Genomic DNA, 26,082 nt, shown 5'->3' with positions numbered 1-26,082 from the left:
TTAGTAGTTTTTCTATTTTTTTCTCAGAAGAAGTTGGCACTTAAGAAATAACAGCTGGTGAAAAGGTACAAACTATTTCTTGGTCTTGTTTTGGCAACTGCATGGCTGGAAGTGGGCAAGCAGCACAGAGCTGTGTGTGGATATTTGCAGCTGTCAGAGACTTGGCAGAGGATTTGTGGCAGTCCCCATGAAACATTTTGTTTGTAAACTGGAAGCAAGTCACAGTGAGTATATCCAGAAGAAGACCCTAATATGTCTTCAGGATTGGGAAAAGTAAAGTGCTTTACTTCATGAATCCTTGGAAACGAGAGAGGGGTGGGAAGAGATGACCAGTGGTAGTTCATTTAATGTTCGAAATTCAGCATTTAGTGGTAGCATATGATGGCTATTAAGAATAGGTTCTTAGAACCATCGAACTTTAGGCTAAGTGAGGATTGGAGTTCATGTGCTTCAGAGGCAAGTGTGCAGCACATTATTCCTACATCCTATGTTCTTGATAGGTATCACAAACTGATCATTGTCTGCATTACTCAATGTGGCCTCAGAATACTTTTCAGTACAACTCATCAGGCAGCTACTACCCATTGGCTAGAGCTGAAATCTTGATTGAAATATATTTTCAATCTCAGTTCTAATCTAAGCTACTCATTTTATATAAGGGACTACTGATACTTTAGTTTTTGCAAAATCACATAGCATCTTCATAAGATGCTTAGAAGATTAAATTGCTTTATAAAGCCCTTGAAATAAGCATTAGCATATAGTTAATGTTTTGTCAACGTTGTTGTCTATATTAATTGGATGAGTAGCATGGGATTATTGGAATGTAGTAGATAAAAACATCAAGAGGCTGGGATAGCAAAGTATAGGGAAGAGTGAAAAATGTCTGGAATTCAGAGAAAAAGGTCTTGGTTGGAACTGCAGTGCTACCACTTATTGATGAGGTATACAGCCTCTTGGAGCTTTAACTTCTTCCCTTAAAATGTGGACTATCAGTGTAAAATACATGTAATAGTTTTATTGCAGAAGTCAAATGAAACAAGAGGTGGAGTGAAAAATTGCTCTATAAAGATGAAAGAACTAAAGGCATCCAAGGGCAAAACTTGAGAATAGTGGAGTAAAGCAAAGAATATGTGCATTATTTTCAGACTCCAGTGGAGAAATCTTGGCTTTCATATCAACATGTCAGTTTCACTCAAATCATTTCTTCAAGATCCTCGTTTTGAAAATCCTTCTTAACTGATGAACCCCAGTGGATTAAAAGGATTATCATCAGCTCCTACACATCCATGCTGTGTCAAGAGCTTTGAGAAGCCAGGTCTTCAGCTGCAGAGGTTTGCCTGGTCCCCATTATTCTTGCTTGGTATTTATCGCCTTCCAATACAAGGGCAACTGAAAGATGTGCTACACAAGAGCCCCAAATATAAGACTTCACTTCACTTCTTTATTGGCAGATGGAAATTTGGAATTGGCCAAGAATTAAGACAGTTTTGATGTGGTATTTTGCTAATTAGACAATGTACCCTGTGATTAACTGCATTTTAGCTGCTTCTCAATGTAGTTGGAATTGGAAAAAATAACTATTTGATATGCCTGAGGTGGTGTAGCAGAGGTCTGAACTGTTTATTAGAAATTGAGGTCTGTGTCCATGGATGTGTGTGCAGGTGTATCTCAGGAAACAGGACACCTTCAGGTGAGTTTGCCAAAACATGTAACTCCAGGATGCAGTGTGAATGGTGCCCTTGGACCTGTGGAACAAGGACCTGGGACCATTTCTCATCACTCACACTTTATTATAGCCATTTTGTCCCTAGAGTGGACATGGCACAGTTCTAAAAGTAAAATATAACACCTGGACTTTATGAAAAGAGTCCTTTTTGTTTTTGTTCATACTGCTATTCAAAAGATGATAAAGTTAATCATAATTATAGCAAAAGCCAGGAATTCAGTAGAAAAATGCAGCCTATTTTGATGTCAAAGTTGCTTCTTTCTGGAAGTCTGGGCCAAGACTCTATGGATTTTGTCACAACATTGCCCTTTCTAGAAAATTCCTTCCTCATTTTGCCTAGCTGGTAAGTGTCTGTCTCATCTTTCTGAAGCTCAGATCAAAGCTTCCTTTCTGAAACCATCTCTGATTCTGTCATTATTCTTGAGTTAAACTTATCTCCTAGAACCTGCCTCATTTTGTGCACATTCTCATTTATTGAACTCTTTCTCCTACTATATGTGTGCTGTGATCCAGAGTTAGTTTATGTTTATTTGGGGTCTCATGGTACCAGTGAAGGGAACCTGACTTATGGTAGATGACAAATTAACATTCTTCTGGAATCCCTTGTATTTATATCTTGGAGGGAAAACAATGGTAATTTTTTTTCCCTTCTAGCTTCAACAAATGACTTGTAAGGAAAATCTGAGTGGATGACCTTCTGTAACTCCAAACCAATATAATGATTAGATTCTACACTTGCCCTACTAATATAGAATTTACCTCCAACTCTTCTTTCTTCTCATAGATAATTCAAGATGTATATAAATGTTTTTTTTTAATCCAATAAACATTTGTGTGCAGCAGCTACCATTTGAGAGTAAAAGGAATTATTGATGTCATTATGGCAATCACTCCAAAAACTTGTCAAGCTGCTGAAAACTTTTGCATGATTTTTATAACACAATGATTCTGGAAAAAAAAATCCTGCTTCTGAAATACAGAAGAGGAGGCTATACTCCAAAAAAAATGTGATTTCTAAATAAAAAGATACTTCTTATGTATACGTTCCATAGAAGATAGAGAAGAATAAGGCATGGTGTTTTCCTTTCCCATGTATTTGTCTACTGGAAGAAAGAACAGTTTTGATAATTGAAAACTGAACACTAAAGAAATTAGTATCAATGGTTTCCACGAAAGCCAACAAATAAATTGTATAATTGAGAAAGCCAGATGTGCTGTACCCCTGTAATCCCATTGACTTGGGAAGCTGAGTCAGGAGGATCACAAGTTGGAGGCTAGTCTCAGCAACTCAGTGAGACACTGTCTCAAAAAAACCGAAAACAAATCCCACAAAAACTAAAAACAAAACAAAACAAAAAAACAAAAAAGACTGGGCGTGTGTATCAGTGGTAAATCACCTCTGGATTTAATCTCCAGTAGTAAAAGTCAGAAGATAAGCTTTGGTTACTTCTTGGCTTGTGGCTTTTTTTTTTTTTTTTTTTTGGTTTAAAATCAAATGAAAAATGGGAGAAACAATTTTTTTTAATTGGATTAGTCAAAAATTTATAAGAGTAAGAAGAAACTCATAATGTCAAGAACCATGTTGAAAGCTACCCTTTTAATCCTTCCAACAATAAGACTTGGTGAACTTCTAAGACTTCTATTGATAAGAAAATTGGGTGATTCTAATATCATATGATAAATATGCTCATTGCAATTTTTGTCTCTTCATTCTTTGGCATGTCTCATCTCTCTCATCTCCCTTTTCTGGACCTTTGTCTGCCATCTTTCTTCTTCTGCACCTTTTTTTTTTTAACCTGCTACTAATCTGATTCTCCAATGCCTTTCTCAAAATCCAAATTACATTTAAAATATTCCAAAACACTATTTTGCACTCCAACTCAAAAAATCTTGTAAAGTATGATGATATCATGGGGGAAAATACCCCAGCTGATTTTAGTTTTTAATTACTATAATATTTAAGCAAAAGACAATACCAATTTCTGCCTTGGTAGCTGTGGTCATGTATTGGGCCTGCAGTTTTCTAATATCCTTGGCAATTGCTTTTTGGGAAATCCCTTTCATTAAGTAGTACAAATTAATATTATAAAAGTCCTAAGAATCCCAATGACAATTTGTACCTATATTAGTCACCAAAAACCAGTAAGTAGGTGGTAAGAAACCACAAGAACTGAACAAAAGGATGTGTTTGGTGTTTGGTGAGTATTTCTATACACTAAGCAAATGGCTTGAGGTGACCAAAGAAAAAAACAGAAATAATTTTTAAATAATTACCTACCTTTTCAGTTATCTCATTTGCTCACTTTTTTTTCCCCAAATGGGAGTTCCTTCACCATTAGAGGATGAAACTTTCTCATTGCTTTCCCAACCATCCCCCAAATAAAGTTAGATATGTAGATGTAGTATCTAGTTTAAAATATTAAGCAAGGAGAAAGTGATATAAGATTCATGTCTGATTTAAAAGGGAACAAAACAGAAAAAGGCAAAATGATAAGGAAAATAAAATCATAATGACTTCTTCACCCTCCTGCAGGGAGTTTAAATTGATCAGGGGGAGGCAGGCGGTGGAATGTCAAAATCCACTATGTTGAACTTTTTTTGCACTTTCTCTGTGAGAATTGAATCATTGGGTCACCACCAGCTGAGGTTGGAATTGATATTAGCAAGATTGACTGCTTGCACAAATCTCATTAGGGTCCACTGATGGCCCTAGTGTCTTCTGTATCTTTCTGCAACCATTGCTGATTTCATTTCAAGCCATTTGCTTTGGATAAAGATGACAAAAGGCAGCAATTGAAAAACAACAACAAAACTCTGAAATGACTATCACAGGCAATGGAGCAGTTGCAAAGAAAAGAACCGCAAACCAAAGCAGTAACTTACGGTAGCTACTTTCGCTATCGCTGGCATTAGAAGAAACATGTTCTGCAAGAACAGCACAGCAAATTAAAGAGATACCAAGCATTGGAATGCAGCCAGAACGGAAAGAAATACACGCATGCAAGGCTACTAGAAATGTGAGCAAAAGGCAAGTCAAAGGCCGCAGAGTAGATTGCATTAAGAAAATTCAGGTAAGATAAAGAAGATGAAAACTTTATCGCCATTTTACAGGAAACTGCTGCTTGATTGCTGTTTCCTCCTTTTAGCAAACAAGGAAAGTATCTTTAATTAAAAAATGAATGTCAACCTACACAATTTTCTTTTTGTAAATACTATATGACCCATTCCTACAGCTGAATTTCCAGATTCATGTTACAAAGGCCAATGTGTCTCAACTGAATATCTTCTTAACTATAAATCCAGGAGCTTCAGGTAGGCAGGCACTATTTTCTTGCAGGCATTTCTCTATTTGGGCCTTTAATTATTCTCTAGGAACACTGAATCACCAATTGATCCCTGGAATTTTTTGAATTTTGTTTCTACTTAAATACTTCATAAACTAATTCTCAGGCTGAAAGGGAGGCTTGAAGATCTTTCCTGTTTTAGTGAGTGCATAGAAAAATCTTGGAAGAAAGAAGTCACTGAATATGTTTTGTGAATTAGTTCAGTATTTTCTTGTTTTTATATTAAGAGCTTTGCCTGGATAGCTATTGGGTTTTGTGGGCAGTCGTTAAATGGCCTGATGCTCAGGCTGGTTCTAGCATGAAGTCTGTCATTAATTGATTCTGAATAATGTGCTCATAGAGTGACATTCCGAATTGTTTTTTCATACAAATACAACTTAGCTAACATAGCAGGGATGTGTGTACTGGTTACGTGCCAGAATTAGCACTTTCATTTCTAAAGTCATTTGCTTTTATCTGTACTATTTAAATTATAGATGATCAAATCATCAACATTTTTGTACATCACTTTAGTTAAGTATATGAGACTATTTGATTTCTGAAGCTCATTGGTAATAACTTCAGCTTTTAAAAAAATTGACCTGTCGTACGGTTGACACGAAAGAGGAAAAAGTATAACATTATGTTCTAATAGTGAAAAAGCACTTTAAAATGCTTAGATATTATGTATTCTTGCCAGTTATACAGACTTGTTTTGCTGCATGAAACTCATGAAAACTGAAGTATGTTAAATTTACACAAATCGTTTCTGCATTGCTAATTGGGCACACATGTTCTAAGTGCAAAGGGGCACTGAGAAAGAAGTGTGAATGCATCTGTGCAAGTCTGTTTTCTATCACTGAATGACCATCAAGACCAACAATGATGTGTTTTCACAGGCATTATTATCTTAAGTACTTTGAACTGGGGGTTATGAAGATTTTTATTGATGTTCAATATTAATAATATATTAAAAAATTTCCTTTTCCCTCCCAAATTGAAAATTTACAAACTCTCTCTGATGATGCTTGATACTATGGCAATAATGTTGAAAATAGCATTTGAATTTTACCCATTAATTCAAGAAAAATTTCATCATATTCTTGTAATGTCTCAAAGATAAAGTTTTCATCTTTAAAGAGATCAGTACTCCCGATCAGATTTTGTTTTCTATGTATACATATCTAAAAACCACTCTAAATGAACAACTTGAAGTATGAAAGGTATTATGTGGGATTATGTAAACAGCCCTTGAAAACAATGCTATTGTTTTATAAAATGACATGAACAGCTTATAAAAATATCACCCATAGCTGTCAAAATAAAATTGAACATGTGATACAACTGCAAAAGACACAAAATTCTGTTCTTATTTCATTGGTGCCTACACAATAGGATTAGTATTAAAGAAAGAAAAATCATAGCATATTGATACATAGGAAAATTAGTTTTAATTGCTAAATGCAATAAGACACAGACTGAAAACATGAATAACTAGGATGTAAAGGTCTAATACATATAATTTTTGTTCTATGCTACAAAAGACTTGATTATATAATGCAGCTAATTAATCACTGATAGAAAAAGATATTAATACATATCTAAAACTTTATCATACAAACGTTTCAAGCAGGATCACTGCAAGTCAGAAAAGATCAAAGTTAATGACAAAGAATTATTCATGGAAGATCAAATAGCTTAATGTTTTTTTTCAAGAATGCATGTTCCTTTTGACTACAGAGTAGCTCCTTTACTAATAGCAAAGTACAATTCGATTATGAAATTTGGCAAGCTAATTAAATATTTCCATGTGAAAAGGCAGAAGAAAGAACATAAAGTATATTTCTACTTTGCTTTTCTAGGACATTTAGCTCACCCTTTCTTGCAACATGGTTTCTTGCTCTCTGGGGAAGAATTAGGCAGTAGAGCAAGTGATGCTATGGTGAGCATCAGGACCATGTTGGCCATATCACATGGTCAGAAAGGGAAGGAGTTAAGTGCAACAGAAGTTAGAGTGCCTGACACACTTTGCTTTTAAATGCTGACATGCAGAACAAAACGATTGAAAATTATTTTGTAGGAGCATTCACAGCTAGGTAACAAATAAAACTCGTATCTTGTGCATGCTAGGAGTGAAAGGCCCTCAAGAAAAGGAACAAAAGCCAAACTCAAAAGGAAAGGAAAAGAAAAGAAAAGTTACAGTGACCATTCCTGGAAACTTACTCAGAGTCTTTGTTCCATAACCGTCGTCACCTAATCCGGGGATGTCCTGCATGGAAGTCCCCAGAGAGAGCAATGAGAGAGGAAGAACAGCCACGGAAGAGGAAGGAAGAAGTCAGTGGAGTTGAAATGGATACTACCATGACAGACCGTGTTGCCTAAACAATCTGGATCCCACTCTGTGCTTTTAAAACAACTTTTACCCCAAACTCCCTGGGCTGAGACTTAAGAAAGAAATTGCTGATTTGGAAAGCAACTCCAAAGGTATAAGCAGAAGTCTGAAAACATAAAAAGAGGGAGAAAAGAAAGATTTGGCAAATGCCATCTGTTAACATTGCCACAGAAATGTGCCTCTTAGAGGAACGATCCCCTCCATGTTTCATATCAAATTCTGAGACTTAGTGTCCACCAACACAAGCTCACTGCTGAGAGAGTATTTAATATTTGCTGGGAGGGAAAGAGGGAGCCAATATGCCAGAATCAACAAAGGTAATTTAATTGCTCCTGGTTAGTGAGCGTTTCAAAAAGTTTATGCAGTAATGGAATCCAATATTTCTGCCCAGAAGGGAAATCAGTCTCAAGCCCTTACATGAGAGAAAAGGCAAATCATACCCATTTCTGGTCAAGGTAAAGGGTGGTTAGATGCGAAGTCCCAGCTTCCATATCTCCCTTGCCAAAGCATTCTACAAAGAAGAGCCACAGGAAGGGAAGGATCCAGACTGCAGTCAAACACTGGTCACAGTAGTAAGACCTGACCTGCCTGCCTGCTGTGTTGTTTGCCTAGCGTGTGGCGTGAGAGAGCCTACGTCATGCGTGTTGCCCGTGAAGGATTTTTTTTTCCTCTTGTGTTGCATGTGACATTATCTTGGAGAATCTACTTACGTTCAGGATCACTGGTTTCCTGCTCACTCTGCTCCTTGTTCTTGTAGAATGGGAATTTTCGTGAAAAGATGAAGCTCTTTTTACGCTTGTCATTGAATGACTGTGAAGGAGAAAAGGCATGGGGCAAAAACAGGGGACGTCTAATTGTTGTCACACTCATGCTGACAAAACAACTAGTTTGTAAAAGCAGAGACAGCTGTAGTGACGCAAGTGGATATTCCACAGAGGTGCCATGGTGTTCTAAAGGCAGATTTTCTTTTCAAGGAGTGTAAATTCTGAATGATGACACCTTGGAAAAATCGCCTCATAATCAAAAGCCTGCTCAGAGATAAACGGTGATGGAGGGAATGAATATTCAATTGGAAGACCCAGAGTCTTTGGCTCTGTATCTTGCTAGTCCATCACCTCTGATAAGTAACTGAATCTCTCTGAACCTCAGTATCTTCATCTGTAAAAGGTGATGAAGATACTGGGATGTGAGACTTGTACAAGACAATAATGTAAACAAATAGAGCTAGGAAAATGGCATCTTACCATCAGGTGGAAAAGACTATTAGAGAAACTAGTTTTCTTCTCTGTGTTTAGTTACCTTATTTTTATTTTTTAAATTTTGAGTTACTTCTGCTTGAATTTAATTGAAGTATACAGAGAAGAATGTAGATTTATGATATATGATAATTATAGTCTCACACACAGATATATGATAATTATAGCATTTCTATTCAAATGATAACTTAAAAATAATTTAAGGAGCCAGGGCACAAAGAGGTTGAGTCCCATGCCAATATCACAGAACTAGTTGGTGACAGTCAGGAGACAGTCAACCAAAAGCTGTTAAAATTGCTGCTAAATTGGCATTAACTTGATATTCACTCAGCCAAGGGGAAGTGACAGTCACTCATCTATATTCCGATAAGATAAAAATAATGTAGAATGACTGTCTTTTAATGTGTAAACTCCTCCATTAGCTTACATGAGGTCAAGTTAAAAATAACACCTACATACATAATATTGAAATTATTCATTCCAGTGACTATACTGTAGTCATCTGAAATACTTAAAAAAATTCCACTTATTCCACCATTGCTGATATTTATATGAATGCTTTGAGGTGTTCTTCTTTGGGAAATGTGTTCACGATCATTTTTCAAGCTATAAGCCTTGTAAGTCTTATTAATTTTATATTCATATGTCATTGAAAAATGTTTCACCAGATTGATTACCATCCTGATTTGATTGCTTTGGTACTGAGAGTCTATTCACTTCATAAGAAAGTTATAATCACTCCCCACACAGGTTTTAAAATCCATGTGCTGATGGCTCTAAAGGACTCTCTAAAGGGTATTCTCAAACAGTGTTAAGTGTGGTAGCAATGGCAGTTGGGGGGAATAAGTGCAGAGCAAGCAGGGAGCCTTGGAAGAAAGGAGCCTTGCTTGGAAGTATGCACTTTCTCCCATTGGTTGGACACTGTCAAGGGCTCTTTAATTTGAAGCTTGATGAAATTGTGCAAATGACTTACTACTCTCTTTGTGTATTCATGCACTCTTATATCAAATATCCATTTTGGCATTGAGAAAGCATTAAGGTACTAAAATGTTAGTGCTGTCATTCAGTAAGTTATTTGTCACTTTTTTAGGTACTAGGAATTCGCCAAAGTCAACTGAGCTTAATTTTATGTCACATTAGGAAGGTTTTGTGAAAAACAACAAAATATTTAATAATTTTTGAAGTCAGGGGACAAATTTTATACTTATGTGAAAGAGCTAAGGAAAAAAAACTTACTTTAGAAGTTGTTACTCTGCTGACAGTACCTGTGTTCAGTATAGTTTTATCGTAATTTGTAATTGAAGATTAGTGTCCAAAGACTAGGTTGGGAATAGCCCCCAAGTTTTCCCAGGTAAGAATGATAAACCTTAAAGGAACATTAAATATTCTTGCATCACTACAGTTTCATGCCACTTTTACATTTCAAGCATATTTAAACTTCAGTAACTGAAAATAAAAGAAAAAAATATGTAAGTAATGGTATGTGATATTTGCAAGGCATGTTAGACATTTATCTTCAACAGCACAGATGACTTTTCATGCAAAAATTATGAATTTTCATGCAAATACAAAACAATGCCAAGAGAAGGAAAGCTTGGGGTGATACATACAAACAGATGTATAAAGTAGAGGCCATTGGGTCCTAAAATGGGATTGCATGCAAATCATATTAAATTGTCTAAAGGGTCAAAGGAAAATGAAATGGTGTTGTCTGTGATTAATTCTTTTATGTTTCAAAGCAAGGACTGTAACGTGTTAACATTTCCCAAATATGAAAATGTTGTGTGTCATGAGTTATCTGATTGGGACATAATACTTAGCACCACACTTTTTAAGAGAACAGAAAAGTACCTAATACCTCATAAATTATCTAACATAGTCTTATTAGCAAATGCCATTTTGCATTAGAATTAAAGAGAAGGTAAAAAATTATTTGGGTTACATTTCCTCACATTCTGGACACAAAACCAAATCACAATTTTAGCTCACACAGACTTAAAAAGTCATGTTTAGGGTCTTAAACATTTCAACTCTAAAAGACTATATGTGGTTTATAATGCTCTAATATTATTCTTTATTTTTATTAGACAGGTATAAGACTATTATGGAAGCTTTTTGTTGCTGCAATTGGTTTTTTAATATAGAAAGGAAAATTTGCAACAAGAGTGCTTAGGTGAAAGTAATAAATTAGTGAGCACTTTTGCTATTTATAGAATGCATGATTCTAAAGTCACTGAAGGCCAGTTTACAGCTTTCTTCTTAATCATACTTGATCAATGCTGTTCTTCCTACATTACAGCATCTTCAGTCATGCTCTATCGTTATCATGGCAGGAAATGTCTTTGAATAGAGACTTCAAAAATACTAATTAAATGTGTAAGTTGGCATATGTTAAGAATTCTTCTTTGGAATTTGACCTAAATTACTGTGCTCTTATGAATTAAAGTGATAAAATAATACCTAACATCTATTGAGCACTGTGTGTCAGGCTTGGTCCTAAATACTCTATCTTTGCTAATTTCATGAATTTTTATGCTTGCCCAGAGTCATACAGATAGTAAGTAGTGAAGTCAGAAAATGTATTTGCAAATATTCCTGGTTGCAAATATTGTTGTTCTTATGAGCACAAGACATTTCTGCAACCTTAGCCTGCTTCAAGTTTATAATTAAAATTATTGGCATTTAAGTGATATTGCAATCTGTCTAAATCTAAATCTTCACTGCTTATCGACTACTTAAGCCATCAGATACTACTGAATTCAATATATCTTTTGATCACGCTGCTACAATTTTCTGGATACCTATTCACATTTTTGAAGGCTTTATCATATTTTTAAAATTCTTATGATAATGAGAAAAAAATTCAGTGGTACAGGTCATGCATGGCAATTTAAAGAAAATTTGACAGGCAAATCTATAGCAAAAAGTAAATTGGTGGTTGCTTAGGGCTGGGGGCACAGGGAGCAGAGAGTGGAAACTAATGGGAATGGGGTTTCTTTTAGGGGAGATAAAAATGTTCTAAAATTATATTGTGGTGATGGTTGTAGAATCCTATACATATGCTAAAGCACACTGAATTGTATACTTTGAGTGGGTGGACAGTATCCTTTGTGAATTACATCTCAATAACTCCATTTTAAGAAAAAGAACCCCTCCCCAACCCCACACCATGAGATGAAAGGAAACAATGAGTAGGTTTTATCATTTTATTTGATGTAAATAGTTTAAAATCTTTAATTGAGTAAGAAGAAACCATCCTTTCTAACCCTTGAAGTCAGGCAGCGATGTCTTTTGTTTATCTGATTTTGTTTTATCTCAGTTAAATGAATACCCTTCATGTTGTGACAGACATTAGAATACCCACATCCTATCACTGTCTCTCAGAAGTTGCCAGTTTTTAGGCCAAATAGCATGAAATTGCCCATCCTGACACCAAGATGTAAGGCATTGGTGAGATGGCTTAAGATAAAATACATGCTCCATGAAGAAAGAAAACAAGACAAAAAACAATTACTCTTTTTTCCACTAAAATTCCACACCCTTCAGGACACATGAGTAGATATTGACATATATCCTTTCATACAGAAAACTTCAAAACTAGGAATACGATCAGTTTTTCTTCTCATCTGCCTGTCTTAATTTCTCAAGCTTCAAGTGTTTCATAGTTCTAAATTGTCACCTTTGTGATAATGTATTCTGGTGGAATTTGAATTTAAATTTATACTGCGCTCAAATAAACTTTTTTTGTAGCCATCTTATTTAATTTTTTAATAAAGACTTTTTTCCATTTAATGGTGTTCTTTGAGGGAAAATTTTTACTATAAATTTGGGCTACCACCTTATATTACATATCTTATTTTCATACACATTCAAAGAGTTTTAAAGCAAGAGCTGGGCATAGTGGCACATGTCTATAATCCCAATTGCTCAGGAGGCTGAGGCAGGATGATCTCAAGTTCAAAGTCAGCCTCAGCATCTTAGCGAGGTCCTAAAAAACTCAGTGAGACCCTGTCTCTAAATAAATTATATAAAAGGGCTGGAGATATAACTCAGTGGTTAAGCACCCTTGGGCTTAATCCCTAGTACTGAAAACCAAAAATCAAAATGAAAACGAGAAAAACAGAACCCTATGACTAACATTAGTGGACTTGTGGTGGTGGTAAACAGTTTATTATTCATGGAAATGTGGTAGCTGATCTTCTTTGACCTCAAAATATAAAATTCAACTTAACTTTTGATTTTTTTCCAAGAAAACAATTTTGTCAGGATCCAACCATTCTAAAACGATTCTGAAAAATGGAATCCCAGGTGAGTCCTCACCCCTGTTTTTTTTTTTTTTTTAAATTTTTCCTACTTACATTATTTCTGGGACTGGTTATGCTAAATAAAACCTTATTACTTTGCAGTCCAAGTAGAGGCTTTATTTCAGTTGAAGAGATGAGGTAGCCAAGAGGCTCTACAGAAGCGAGCTTGGAATAGTAAAGTTGTTGCTGAAACTTATGCTGGACTTTATGGTCACTCAGTTGCGCAGCAGGTAGAGTGTTTTCTTAATTTTGAGGTCCAAGACATCTACATTTGGGATATCATTTCTGTTCCTTCCAAGGGAATGCAAACCTCTTCTCCCTCATTCTCCAGCAACCTTAACCTACTACTTGCATTTCTTTGTTTCTCTTTAAAGCAAAACAACTCAAAAACCATCCTTCTGTTTCCCTTATTTGAATATACTGAATCACACTTTAAATGCTTTGATATCCCATACACTAAAGGTCAGTGAACTGGCTCATAGGCCGGTCCAGCCCACTACATGATTTTGTAAATAAAGTTGAAATACAGCACAATCAGGCCCATTCTGTATGTATTCTACAGTTGTTTTAGTGCCACAACAGCAATTCTGAATAGTTGCAACAAAGACTATCTGGCTCCAAACAAAGCCTATAATCCTTTGTATCTGCTCCCTTTCAGAAAAAAGTTTCTGACTACTGACAAACACTGCTTTATCTAGGGTCACGAATGAGCTCAGGGATGTTTAATTCAACATTTATTCTCAGGTCTTATTTTACTCTATATTTGATCTATCCATTAGACATAGTTCATTAGATATTTCTCCCTGAAACACTTGCCTCCTTGAACTCTGTTACACCTCTATATTGTCCTATTACTCCAGGAAGCCACTCACCTGGAGTCTATTTTGCTAGATCTTTCTCAACTTTTCAGTCTTTAAAGTTGGGAATACTGAGCTCAATCCTTGGTTCTCTCTTTCTTCCCTCTTCTCTCCCCGACTCGTTCCTTAGGCTATCTCACATGCCAATGACTTGATTATACCCAAGTTTATCTCCAGCTTGGAATTTCCCCCTTAACTCCATACTCATGTACCCCATTGCCTACTTAGTATCTCTACTTAGGGGGCTTATAAACAGCTCTCAAACCAAACACTTGGTCTTTTTTTCCATACCCTACAAACAAACAACAACAACTTATAACTCTGATTCCAAATGTTGATTCCAAAACATCAGCTTTTAAAAAAATGTTATCTATGCTGTGTTTAGAAGAATACAGGCTTTTAATTTAAAGTACATGAGAGGTTGAGATGGTAGAATAGAAGTGTCCAGCACTCACCTCCTCCTCCACAAAGAATAACAAAAATAATGGTGCATTACTTGTTTTTTTTTTGTGTGTGTGTGTGAGTAATTGTTGGAGAACATTTGAAATCAACAAGAGACTGGAACTTTGTAATATTCCAAGACTTGGAACAATAGCAGAGAAAGAGAACAAAATATTCTGGTATCTACCAACCTAGCTCTACAATCAGGGGATAAAGAGTCCCCCCTTCTCAGGGATGAGGGTGAAAGAGTCCCAGAAAACTCTTATCAGTATGAATGCTGGCAGTCCCAGCTACTGGAAAGCTTCAAAATACTCAAAGGATGGCAAACCATTTAGATAAGCAAACTGAAATCTGAATAGTAGCCTTGCTTTGGAGAAGAATCCTACATCTTCTCCTGGTAAGCACCCAGGGTACTATAGGCAGGAACCATCTTGAGAGGGAATTATTGTCTGAACTTAAAAAAATCCCTGGATATTCCCATTTCTGGGGCTCCACAGACATTCCACTGCATTTTTTTGGGTGGTAGTTGCCTTGTATACACAACATGGCCCAGTGAACTTGCTATGCAGGACAGGTGTTGTAACAGAGGGGAATGGCAGGTGTCACCTTTGAGAACAAGGAAATAAGGTTCTGTCCTCTGAGACCAAAGTTGTGACCAGAAACAAATGGATTGGAACCAGTCCTTATATCCCCCATTGGGCACAAGTGAATGTATGCCTGGCATTGCACAGTGCTCAAATGCCTGTACTGATGGTGGGAGAACACTGTTGTTCATGCTGCTGCTCTCTCTACAGGAACATGCTGAGGAGATTTTGAGCAAATCTATGGCTATGGCTATTACCCTGCATTCCACAGCTAAGAACCTGGGAGGGGGCAGAAAAGCCCCAGCTTCAGCCATCACCCCACCACTGGGTACAAATGGTCAAACAGTGACAATAGGAACTTTGCCCAGCACCAGCCACAGCCTTGCTTCTGGGTGTTAAATGCCACTGGCAGAGAGGAACCATCGTTCTGGCTACTATCCCACTTCTGCACCTTCCCTTTGTGACCACAAGCTGCTATCAGGATTTGGTCTGAGCACCACAGACTGATTGTGCAGTTTCCACCAATGCAGCGTCTGGGCCTGCATCACAGACTGGTCAGAGAACAATGCTTCAGGTCCCTTACCACTGCAGGGGTTCCCCATGCCAGCAAGAGACTCTTGCTAGTAGCAGAGCTAGTATCAACAGTGAATGAAGAAATACACATCAACTGACAGGGGCCACCACTCCCATAGTAAAGAGTAGCTGAACAGCCACTATGTCCACAGCTGTCTGTATCACATCTGTCTGAACTGCTAGAATGTCCCCATTCTTGCATAGCCTGTAGTGACAGTGGTTCTCTCTGACTCTGCTGTGGTATACACTTTGCTCCAAGTCATTAAAAACAGACAAATAAAATATAGGTAGACTACACTATGCTGCCAAGCTAGAATCAAAGCCAGCATTGCATAACTAACCCATGCTTCAAGACACATCTTCAGGAGGAATCTGCTTATTAAGAAGGTTGCCCTGTAAAAGTGGTAGAGACACCCGATACACCAGATGTGCAAACCTTAACATGGAAGAACAAGAAATATAAAGAATAAAAAAATATGAAAAACAAGGTAATTTGATATCTCTGAAGGAATTTAAAAGAATGATCATAAAAAGAGTCAATAATAGCTAAACTGTGGAGCCAACCTAGATGCCCTTTATTGGATGAATGGATAAAAAAAATGTGGCATATATACACAATGGAATTTTACTCAACAATAAAAGAGAATAAAATCATGGTATTTGCAGGTAAATGGATGGCAATGAAGAAGATAATGCTAAGCAAAGTTAGCAATCCCAAAAAAACAAAGGCCAAATATTTTCTCTGATATAAGGAGGCTGACTCATAGTGGGGTAGGGAGGGTGAGCAAGGGAGGATTAGATAAATACTAGATAGGGAAGAGGGGTGGTAGTTAAAGGGAGGAGAAGGGGAATAGCAAGGGCAGTGGAATGTGATGGACATCATTATCCAAAGTACATGTATGAAGACTCGAATCTGGTGTCAACATACTTTATATACAGAAATATGAAAAACTGTGGTATATATGTGTAATAAGAATTGTAATACAAAAAAGTACATATATAAAAGGCATAAATTGGCATGAACATACTCTATATACAAAGATATGAAAAATTGTACTCTGTGTAATAAAATTGTAATGCATTCTGCTGTCGTGTATTTAAAAAAATAAAATCAATAAAACTAAAAAAAATGGAGATAGAAACTCAACACATAAGAACTGTGGGATGCAGCAAAGGCAGTACTAAGATGGAAATTTATAGCAACCAACACCTATGTGAAAAATAGATTTAAAATAAACATCATAATGATGCACTCCAAGGACTCAGAAAGCAAGAACAAACCAAATCCAAAATTAGTAGAAGGAAAGAAGTATTAGATATAAGAGCAGAAAAAAATGAGACTATAAAACAATACAAAATATCGATAAAATTGAGTTGTTTAAAAAAATAGAATTGATGGATCTTTAACTGGACAAGCCAAAAAAAGAAGAACCAAATAAAATCAAAGATAAAAAAGGAGATATTATAACCAATACTACAGAAGTACAAAGAATCATGAAGGATAATTATGGAAAGATGTATTTTAACAAACTGGAAAACAGAAGAAATGAACCAATATCTCTGATGAACAGATAGTCAAAAATTCTTGACAAAACACAAGCAAATTGAATTCAATAGCACATCAAAAATACTGTTTATCATGTTCAAGTTGGCTTCATCACAGGCCTGCAATGATGGTTTTACACATGGAAATCAGTAACATAATATATTGCATCAATAAAATGAAGGATCAAAATCATATGATCATTTCAATACATGCAGAAAAAAATTTGAAATATTCAACATCCTTTCATTATAAAACCCCTTAACAAATATAGAAGGATACACCTCAACATATTAAAGAGGTCATATAGATATGACGAACCCCTAGTCAACATCATTGTGAATGAGGCAAAGAGGTAAAACTGAAACATCAGGAACAAGACAAGGTGTCCAATCTCACCATTCTTATTCAATATAACATTTGACATTGTAGCCAGAGCTAGGCAAGAGAAAGAAATAAAAGACATACAAATAAGAAGGACATCAAACTATGCTTGTTTTAGATAATATGATTCTATAATACAGAAAAATGTAAAAACTCCACTAATAGATTTTTAGAACTGATAAACAATTTCAGTAAAGTAGAATAATACAAAATCAGCATGGAAGACTAGTAGCTTCTCTATATACCATAATAGTGAATTTTCTGAGAAAAAAATAGACATATGCAGAAAAGAGGGAGAAGTGAAGAAAAAATAAGAAACACAGCCAAATGAGTAATGTTTCCATTTTGTTGCATTTTTCTGTACTTATTATCTCTCTGATTTGTTTTTCTCATGAATTTTATCTCATAATTCTTATGCTTAATGGTCTGATTTATTTTCAGCCTCCTTTTATTACTAGTAATAAAAATGAGGTGGCTTAGCTATTTGCTTTATGCATTTTTGCACAGTATCACATTTTCAGCTCCATCTATTGTCCATGATTCAATTATAGAAAAACTTAAAAGATTTTAGTAGCGTACATAACTTCAATAGATTCTATCATCTATTTTTTTCTAACTTTTCCCCTTTTACTCTCTTTCCTAACTAAAAGAATAGTTAATACACACACACACACACACACACACACACACACACGTTAGCATACCTTTTAGGGAAAATTTGAAGGAAATACAGGGGAAAATGTGTCTATTATCTTATTGCTGAAAAAGACCTTCTTTAACATTATTGTTTCTTCATTTAAAAAATATTTTGTAATCTTTTGTAATCTTCAATTTTGATTTCTTACTATTATAACACATAATAAAGTATTACAAACAATGGTTCTGGGATTTGTTTATATGACCTTAAAATATTAATGTCTGAGTCTTAGCTTTGAATATTTAAATATTATTATGTATACAAAAATTCTTACTATATAGTATATGACATTTAATAAAGTTCAATAAACAGTAATCAATTATTTTAATGGTAATAGAAGCACCTTACCACATCACTAGAAAGTTTTTGGAAACATCAGTTTTAATGAAGGAATACATAATAATGGAATGAAACTAGAAAGATATTTGGGAAATTCTCAAATATTTAAAAATTTAAAAATTTCAATTAACTAATGGGTCAAAGAAGAAGTCATTAGGGAAAAAGAAAATACTTCTAGATGAGTGAGAATGAAAACACAAGATACCAAAATTTATGGGATCCAGTTAAAGCACTTCTTAAGAGGAAAACTTACAGCTATAACTGTCTATATTAACAAAAATTTCTCATCCATAATCTAGCATTCTCTCTTGAGACACTGAAACAAAAGACCAAACTAAACCTAAAGTAAGGAGAAAAAGATAACAATTAAGAGCTAAAATTAATGATATAGAGAATAAATAAAAATCAACAAAACCAAAAGGTGATTTTTGAAAAGAAGAATGAAATTGGTAAAACTTTAACTAGACTGACAAGGAAAAAAGATCCAAGTTACTAATATTGAGAATGAAAAAAGGATACTATTACTGAACTTGGAGAAATAAAAAGGATTTTAAGAGACTACTATGGAAAACTGTATATCAATAGATAACTTAGACAAATTACTAGAAAGACACAAACACCAAAACGTAACTAAAGAAAAAAAAATAGAAGCTCTGACTAGTCCTATAACAAGACATTGAATTAGCATTTAAAAATATTCACACTAATATGTCCAATTCCAAATGGCTTTGCTGATGAACTCTACTAAATATTTAGAAAATAATGAACACCAATTCTCACTAACTTTTCTAAAAGCTAGAAAAGCAAACATTTAACAACTTAATCTATGAATCCAATATTATCCATATGCCAAAATTAGAGAACAACTACAAGACTACAAACCAATATATCTTACAAACACATTGACAACATAATATTTCATCAAGTGAACTTACCACAGCTGTCTTAAACATTTTTATATTGTCTGATGCTTCTGTTGTTTACCTTTTCCTAAGTACTCTGTATTATACTGAGTGTAACATTTTTTTTTTTTGCATTTTAGTTTATTTTCTTGGATAGGTTCCTAGAAGTATAATTATCGAATTATGAAGAGTTTAAAAATTGTAACACATTGCAAGATTACTTTCCAGTGATCTGCACTAAAGGATACCTTCATGAGCAACAATTTATTCTTAATTTATAACTGGTCCAGTGATGTACCTGATTGCTTTTCTTCTCCTTTCAAAATCCCCTGTGTTCTCTTGATTACCTCATTATAATGTAAGACATCTATGAAATAACATTTTAAGTCTGTTGGCTCAGAGCAAGGTTTATTCAGGTATGTTATAAGAAAACACTGATACATCTTACAACTGGGCCATTAAGACCCCGTTTTTAACTATTAAGTTTTCTACTTGAACACTAACTTTTCCAAGAAGGGTTGTCACAAAAATATAAATTTCTATTACCTTTACTTTAAAATCTGAGAATATGAAACAACAACAACAACAACAAAAACATGCTGTATCATATCCAGATATATACAGATATAATGGGCAAACAATATTTCTGAGCATCTCAGGAGAGTTGTACCAGCAGTTCTGTAATCAATGGACAAGGAAAGTTTTGACTTCAACCATCACTTATTACTATTAATAGGTCTCTAAATGGCTTAAAGACTCTTTACAAATTGTACCTTTTAAATTTTAATTATTAAGTGGAGGGAAAGAGGGTGAGTTGTTCTGGATATAAGGCTTACTTTGACAAGCTCAATCTAGTATGAATTTGTTACAATTTAAAGTGTTCCAGCAAGGATATGGATGTGGACTTAAATGGACAACATGAGAGAAATATCAGAGAATTAAACACCAAAGATGGTGCTGTTGTGCCGTATTATCTGCCATGGTTGAGTTTCTATCATAGACATTTTGCTTTACAAACTTAGAACTTTGTGTGGTCACTGGATATAGTTTTTGGAAAAAACTGAAATGGCTTTCTTCAGTTTCACTAAAGCTGATGGAAATTTTAAGCTATATTGTCAGCTGAGGGGTCAGTAATTTGTTTTATTTATAAATGAATCATGATAAATTATTAATATATAATTATTATTATTCACTTTATCTATTAATTAATTTATTAAATGCTTACTGTTTTCTACTATGAGCCAAACCTTCTGCTGAGCCCTTAGCAATTTGGTCTCCATTTAGATATTCATATGTGGAACTAGTGCAAGAGATGATAAATTTAGTAATGATTTCTGAGAATGTATCATTTGCTTTGCCAATTTGTGCATCATCTTCTACAGAAAATTGCCAGGATTTGTGATTCCAATTAATTGCTTCATAATTCTAAAATTATCTAGCATTTTATTATTAAGCCCCCAAGTCCCATGGCTTATAGAACCCATAGAATCTGAAAGCAAAACAAAATTAAGCAAAACTCCCAAACCCTCCATTCCCTACTTTTGCTCACTGTCAAGAGTTTTATCAATGGGACATGATGGAGTTATTTTTAATAATTAGAAATAGGGCTCATGACAAATGTTGTTGGTCATTTGCTAATTCTTAATTTCTATGCTAATTTTTGATCAGTTTTTATTTCTCCTTTTTCTTTTTTACTTTAACTGTTTTTTTTTTTTCCTACAATTCTAAGTTCTTGTCCAGGCCTGTAGGACTAAGCCTGTTGTGGCCATTAGCATTCAACTGGCTAGATCAGGCAACAGCAAGGGTTGACATGAAAAACTATGAGCCAGACTGGAATTTCAACTCACTGACCAGAGCCAGAGAAGGAGGGTGGCTTTTAGGGGCCAAGGGAGCCAAATAATGTCTACAGAGAGCTCAGAACCAGACCAAGGAGCATGAGGAATCCTGGGTTTCCAGTGTGACTTATGCAGGTCGCCTCATATCTGTGGGCCTGTTTCTCTATCTATAAATCAAGTGCACAGATCAACTGATGCCTAAGGTTCTTTCATCTTTACCATTCTCAAAACCTGAAACCTCATTCAAGGTCAAGCTAGAAAAATGTCTTTTTATTTTAGCCCTAGCCAAATGCAGTGATAATTGAGGAGTTCTTTTATTCCCTTGATTTGCCCCTCAACATCTGGAGTTTGATAAAGTGGTTGATAAAGTCCTATTTTAATTAACTTTAAGTACCTATCACCAATATAGGCCCTTCTTTTACTATTCTGGTCCTTTTGCTCCTCATCACTCAAAGTCATCAGTTAGGGACTTAAAGAATTCTATAATGTTCTATTGATACCAGTTTCATGCTTCATTTTCAGCTTAACTCTGTAAGTACCAGTATCTTTTCTTAAAAAAAAATTGTTTTGAACTCTCCACAGTGCCTCAGAAGAATACATGAAGTTAAATGGATAACAAGTGCTTGGCAATGATAATAGCACTCATTACTAGTGTTTGTTAATGCTTAGCCATTTGGCAGACACTTCTCTAAGTGCTTTCTATGGACTAGCCATCCTAAGTGCTGTCCATACAACTCTTACTAAGTGGTTACTAATTGTATTCACTTTTTATGTCAAGGTATAAGAATGTGAAACTGAGGAAACTACATTGAGGAAAGATAAGTCAGTAATCAAAGGGTTTGTACAACTGAGTTGTAAGCTAACTTTCATACCCAAGCTGTTGGCTCCAGAGTTGACCCATTATGGGATCCTGTTTTTTCTGTAATCACTTGCAAAGATTCCCAGTCTGCGTTCCTCCCTGTTCACAGCAGATAATAACAACCGCTATTGCCAAGAAGGTCTCCTGGCAAATTGCTTGCTGTGGAATTTTATACCTTATTTGTGAAACAATCTCTATTGCTTTATTATTTTTTTCCAAGTGTTTTAAGCAGTGAGAGTTCTGTGATGTAATGTGTTCATTCACAGGGAGCAACTGTCCCTCCTCAACTTTCTTTCGCCATTACTAGAAATGCCAGTTCTTGGGCAATCTTCTCTTTTCTCCTGATAATTGCTTACCAAAAGGCCAGTCTTTATTAGCTGTTTTTACATCCCTACCTTAAAGGTGATGCAACCCCTCTGGGGCCAACAGGGAAGCAGTAGCTGATTTACCTTCACCTGTGTGAGGGAGACATTCACTTAAAATTGATTTCCACAAATTTAAAATCACTGAAATCTCTCTCTTCCTGTTTCCACTACTATCTGCTGAGTTCCTTTAAAGTTATTCTTCTCTCATGGGCCTTTTTTTGTTCTCTCCAAGAGCTCTGTCCTAGACAGTTACATCCATTTTTTCATGGAACAAATAGATATTGAACACATTTATAGTCCAGAATGTGTGAAGAACTGAGCTACAATAAACTCTGAAGGACCTGGCAATTCAGTGGCAGAGAGAGAGAAAGATTCCTAAGTTACTAATACAATGTGACAGCATATACAAAGTACTAATGGGGCATGAAGAATGCAAAATAAATTCCATAGTGGAGGGAAAGATAAGCAAGCAAAAGGTGAAAGGTGACAGTGCTATTGAAGGACAGTTCATCAAGTAGGGTAGAGGGCAAGAGAGGAGGTCATTCTGCCAGCAAAAGGAATGAGGTAGAGTTTTTGACTGCACCCTCCTAACTCAAAGTGGGTCTTTCCCCCAATTAGAAAATAAATGCATTAATAATAATAACAACAATATTTATCCACATCATCCTCTGTGTCATTGTCAGTATACATTGTTAAACTTATTTTGTACTAATTATCTCTTTACACACACCCACACAACCCATGTAAAAACATATCTCTGTCTGTGTCATTCCATATACACAACCAAGAAAACTGAAGCTTAGTGAGATAACATCACTGCCCAGCTGGTAGGTGGTAGAGCCAGGATTGAAATTCAGCTCTATCAGACTCCAGTGCCCAACTTTCACTATTTTGATTTCTGCTTGTACTCTTCCTGGGTCTAGCAGATGCTAATTATTCAGTAGTTGCCTAAGCAATGTTGGCTGAGGGGAGAATTGGTTCATGGTTGTCTGTGGGAGGAGAATTGATGTTGTGGCCCACTGCAGGTAGGACAAGGGAACCCAATGACTTCATTTTATAATATGGTTTGTTCAGATGCAGGCCTGAGGTGTCACAGGGCGAGGCTGGGGTTGTTAGATAACTCCCAGGCATTCATTAAGTCAGAGGAGTGCACAGGCTGAGATAAGAGCTTAGTCCTGGTGGGACAGGTTGAGGCACATTGCTTCTCTGGCCAGATGCATTTTCTTCTTGAGAGTCTTTGTTAAGCTTAATTCAGTCCATTGGTTGTGTGACCTTGGGCCAGTTATTTTATCTTTCTAGGGTTTATTTTTCCTTATGTGCATTATAATTTAATAATAATGCCTCCTTTACATTATTATAATGTTATTATGATTATTATTTTTTAATTCTTTTTTAGTTGTTGATAGACCTCCATTTTATTTATTTATTCATATGTGGTGCTAAGAATCGAACCCAGTGCCCCACACATGCCAGGCAAGTATGCTACCACTCAGTCCCAGCCCCAGACCCATAATGTTATTATAATTATTATCACCCACTTATGGGTAATATATGGGGCTCATTGGTGACTTGCTCAAAGTCATAAATTTAGACAGCAAGAGAGTCCTAGTTGGAAATGAGATTTCTCCACTCACAGAGCATACATCCTTTCCTCCATTATAAATGTCTACCAGAAATGTAGTAGAGGTGAACCACGCAGCCACTGCAGGAGGCAAAGTCCACAGTATTTTTCTCATCATACTACATTCTACAAATGGAAAATCTAATGCTTTCTTTTGTCTAAGTTGATGTATCTTGCTTACATTTCAAGACTGAATCAAGAAATACACTTTGTGAATCAGTATATATGTAACAGATTATGGACAAGGAGCTTCTAGGATGGATAGATAGGACATACACACACACACACACATAACTAGTTAGATAGACATAGTGGTTTTATCTTCTTTTTTTCTAATTTTTTTTAGTTGTAGATGGACATAATGCCTTTATTTTGCTTATTTATTTTTATGTGGTGCTGAGGATTGAATCCAGTGCCTCAATGTACAAGGCAAGCACTTTACTGCTGAGCCACAATCCCAGCCCTAGTGGTTTCTATTTTCAGTACAACTTTTCTTCACTATACTGCTGAAAACTCACCAGGCTTATATCAGAGTGTCCTGAGCCAAAGTGCAAACTGACAGAGCACTGTTCTAAGGGATCTAAGACCTGGGTGCAAGTTTTGGTTCACCTCTTCAGTCACCATGTTTGGAGGAGGTTCACGGTTTTTGGTTCACGGTTGTCTGTACCCATGTTTGGAGGAGGCTCACTTAGGTGTTGGAGTACAGTTGTAAACTGACATAGACAAGAATGCTTTGCTTATGGGACTTCCTGTTTAGAGAGGACAATAAGCAAGTATCAAGGTTCTGAATGCTGTGGATAGTCAGGAGAGACTCGTGGCCCCAGCCCCTCCTATGTATATGACCTTATGGAAAATCACTTTCTAATTCCTGAGATTCAGCTTCCTCTTTGGTCAAACAGAGAATTAAGTGAAATTCCTTTACAACATTCAGAATCAACACTGTGAAGGTACCTCTTCCTCCTACCTCTCCTCATCCCCTCCCTTCCCTTGTTCCTTCAGACAGGAGAGGTGCTCAGCTTCAGGAACTGACAGTTTGCTCTTAAACGCCCACTATCAGATGTCAACTCCAGATCCAGAGCACAAAAGGCCGTCTGCAGCATTTATGTCCCAGGAATGATTGAGGACAAACCAGTAAGTTAAGTGCAATAACGAAAGTTTTTTTTTTCTTCTTCTTCTTTTTTTTTTTTTTGTAATGTTGTAACTGATGAATAATTCTTACTTCCTGCTTGAATGAAAGGAGAATAACTTACAAATAGAGGCAAATCCATTATACAGTCTAGCCAGCAGCCCCATTTTAGTAGAATGAGTCACAGGCTATCGTAAATATTGGGAATGGTTATAGTAAATATTGGGAATGCAAAGTGAGGCGCTCATGGTGTGTAATAATTGCTATGATGGAGGTATGTGCAGCAGGTTGTGAAGGCACCATTAGAGGGAACCAGGGAAGCTGGGGAAGGCTCTTAGGTACCCTGCAGGTGAGGCACAAAGAATGAGCAGTAGACTGTCAGATGGAGAAGCAGAAAGCTTGGTTCAGGCAGAGGAACGGCCTGCCCAAGGGAGAACGACCCAGCATCCACTCTTCCCTAATCCCATGTGAATGAGGAATGGTAAGAAGCTATATGAATTGAATATGGGATTCAGAAAAGGATAGGGCTCAGAGGAATGTTACAAAAGACACTCAAGGCCAGACACTCTTCTGGCCTTGACTCTGAAGAACCCCTCAATTATATATGTTCCTATTGCATATTACTTCTGTTCAAGGAAGAAGCAATAAACGAGGAGCACCACAAATTTTTTTCTATGGAAAATACACATACAGTTAAGAAGCCATTATTTGATCATTTAATCATCTTAAAATGTATTTGGGTTATAAATTCTGCAAAAAATTTTGTAGCTGACAGAAAAGTCACAAAATCTACCCATCAGAGTTTAGGTATATTCATCTATCTAACATGATGTGACACGCAGCTGTAAATAATAAGAATGAGAATTAAATATAAGTGGATAAAAGTGGATAAAAGCTTATTCCTTTTTTTTCTACCCACAAGGATTTAAAATAGCAAGTTCAATGTGGGTGG

At 35.9% G+C, this 26,082-nt stretch overlaps 1 protein-coding gene across 25 annotated transcripts in view; it reads right to left on the bottom strand.

Moving 5' to 3' along the window:
- The window catches only part of Dlg2 (discs large MAGUK scaffold protein 2), a 2,050,987-nt gene that overhangs the window by 22,071 nt on the left and 2,002,834 nt on the right, over positions 1-26,082 (bottom strand). For 14 of the 25 annotated variants that reach the window (XM_058577380.1, XM_058577376.1, XM_058577377.1 and 11 more), the window contains 2 exons: positions 8,155-8,254; positions 4,613-4,654 (listed from right to left, as the gene is read on the bottom strand). In XM_058577380.1, the coding sequence (XP_058433363.1) occupies positions 4,613-4,654; positions 8,155-8,254 (142 nt within the window). Of the gene's footprint in view, positions 1-4,612; positions 4,655-7,275; positions 7,322-8,154; positions 8,255-26,082 lie in introns of all 25 variants that reach the window. The other 11 variants (XM_058577381.1, XM_058577378.1, XM_058577389.1 and 8 more) reach the window with 2 other exon arrangements.

This window comes from Marmota monax, unplaced genomic scaffold (assembly GCF_021218885.2).
Source record: "Marmota monax isolate L192 unplaced genomic scaffold, Marmota_monax_Labrador192_F-V1.1 WCK01_AAM20220418_F8-fsc00096, whole genome shotgun sequence".
NCBI lineage: Eukaryota > Metazoa > Chordata > Mammalia > Rodentia > Sciuridae > Marmota > Marmota monax.
The sequence above is the reverse complement of the archived record's forward strand: the minus strand, read 5'-3'. Positions and strand labels throughout refer to the sequence as shown.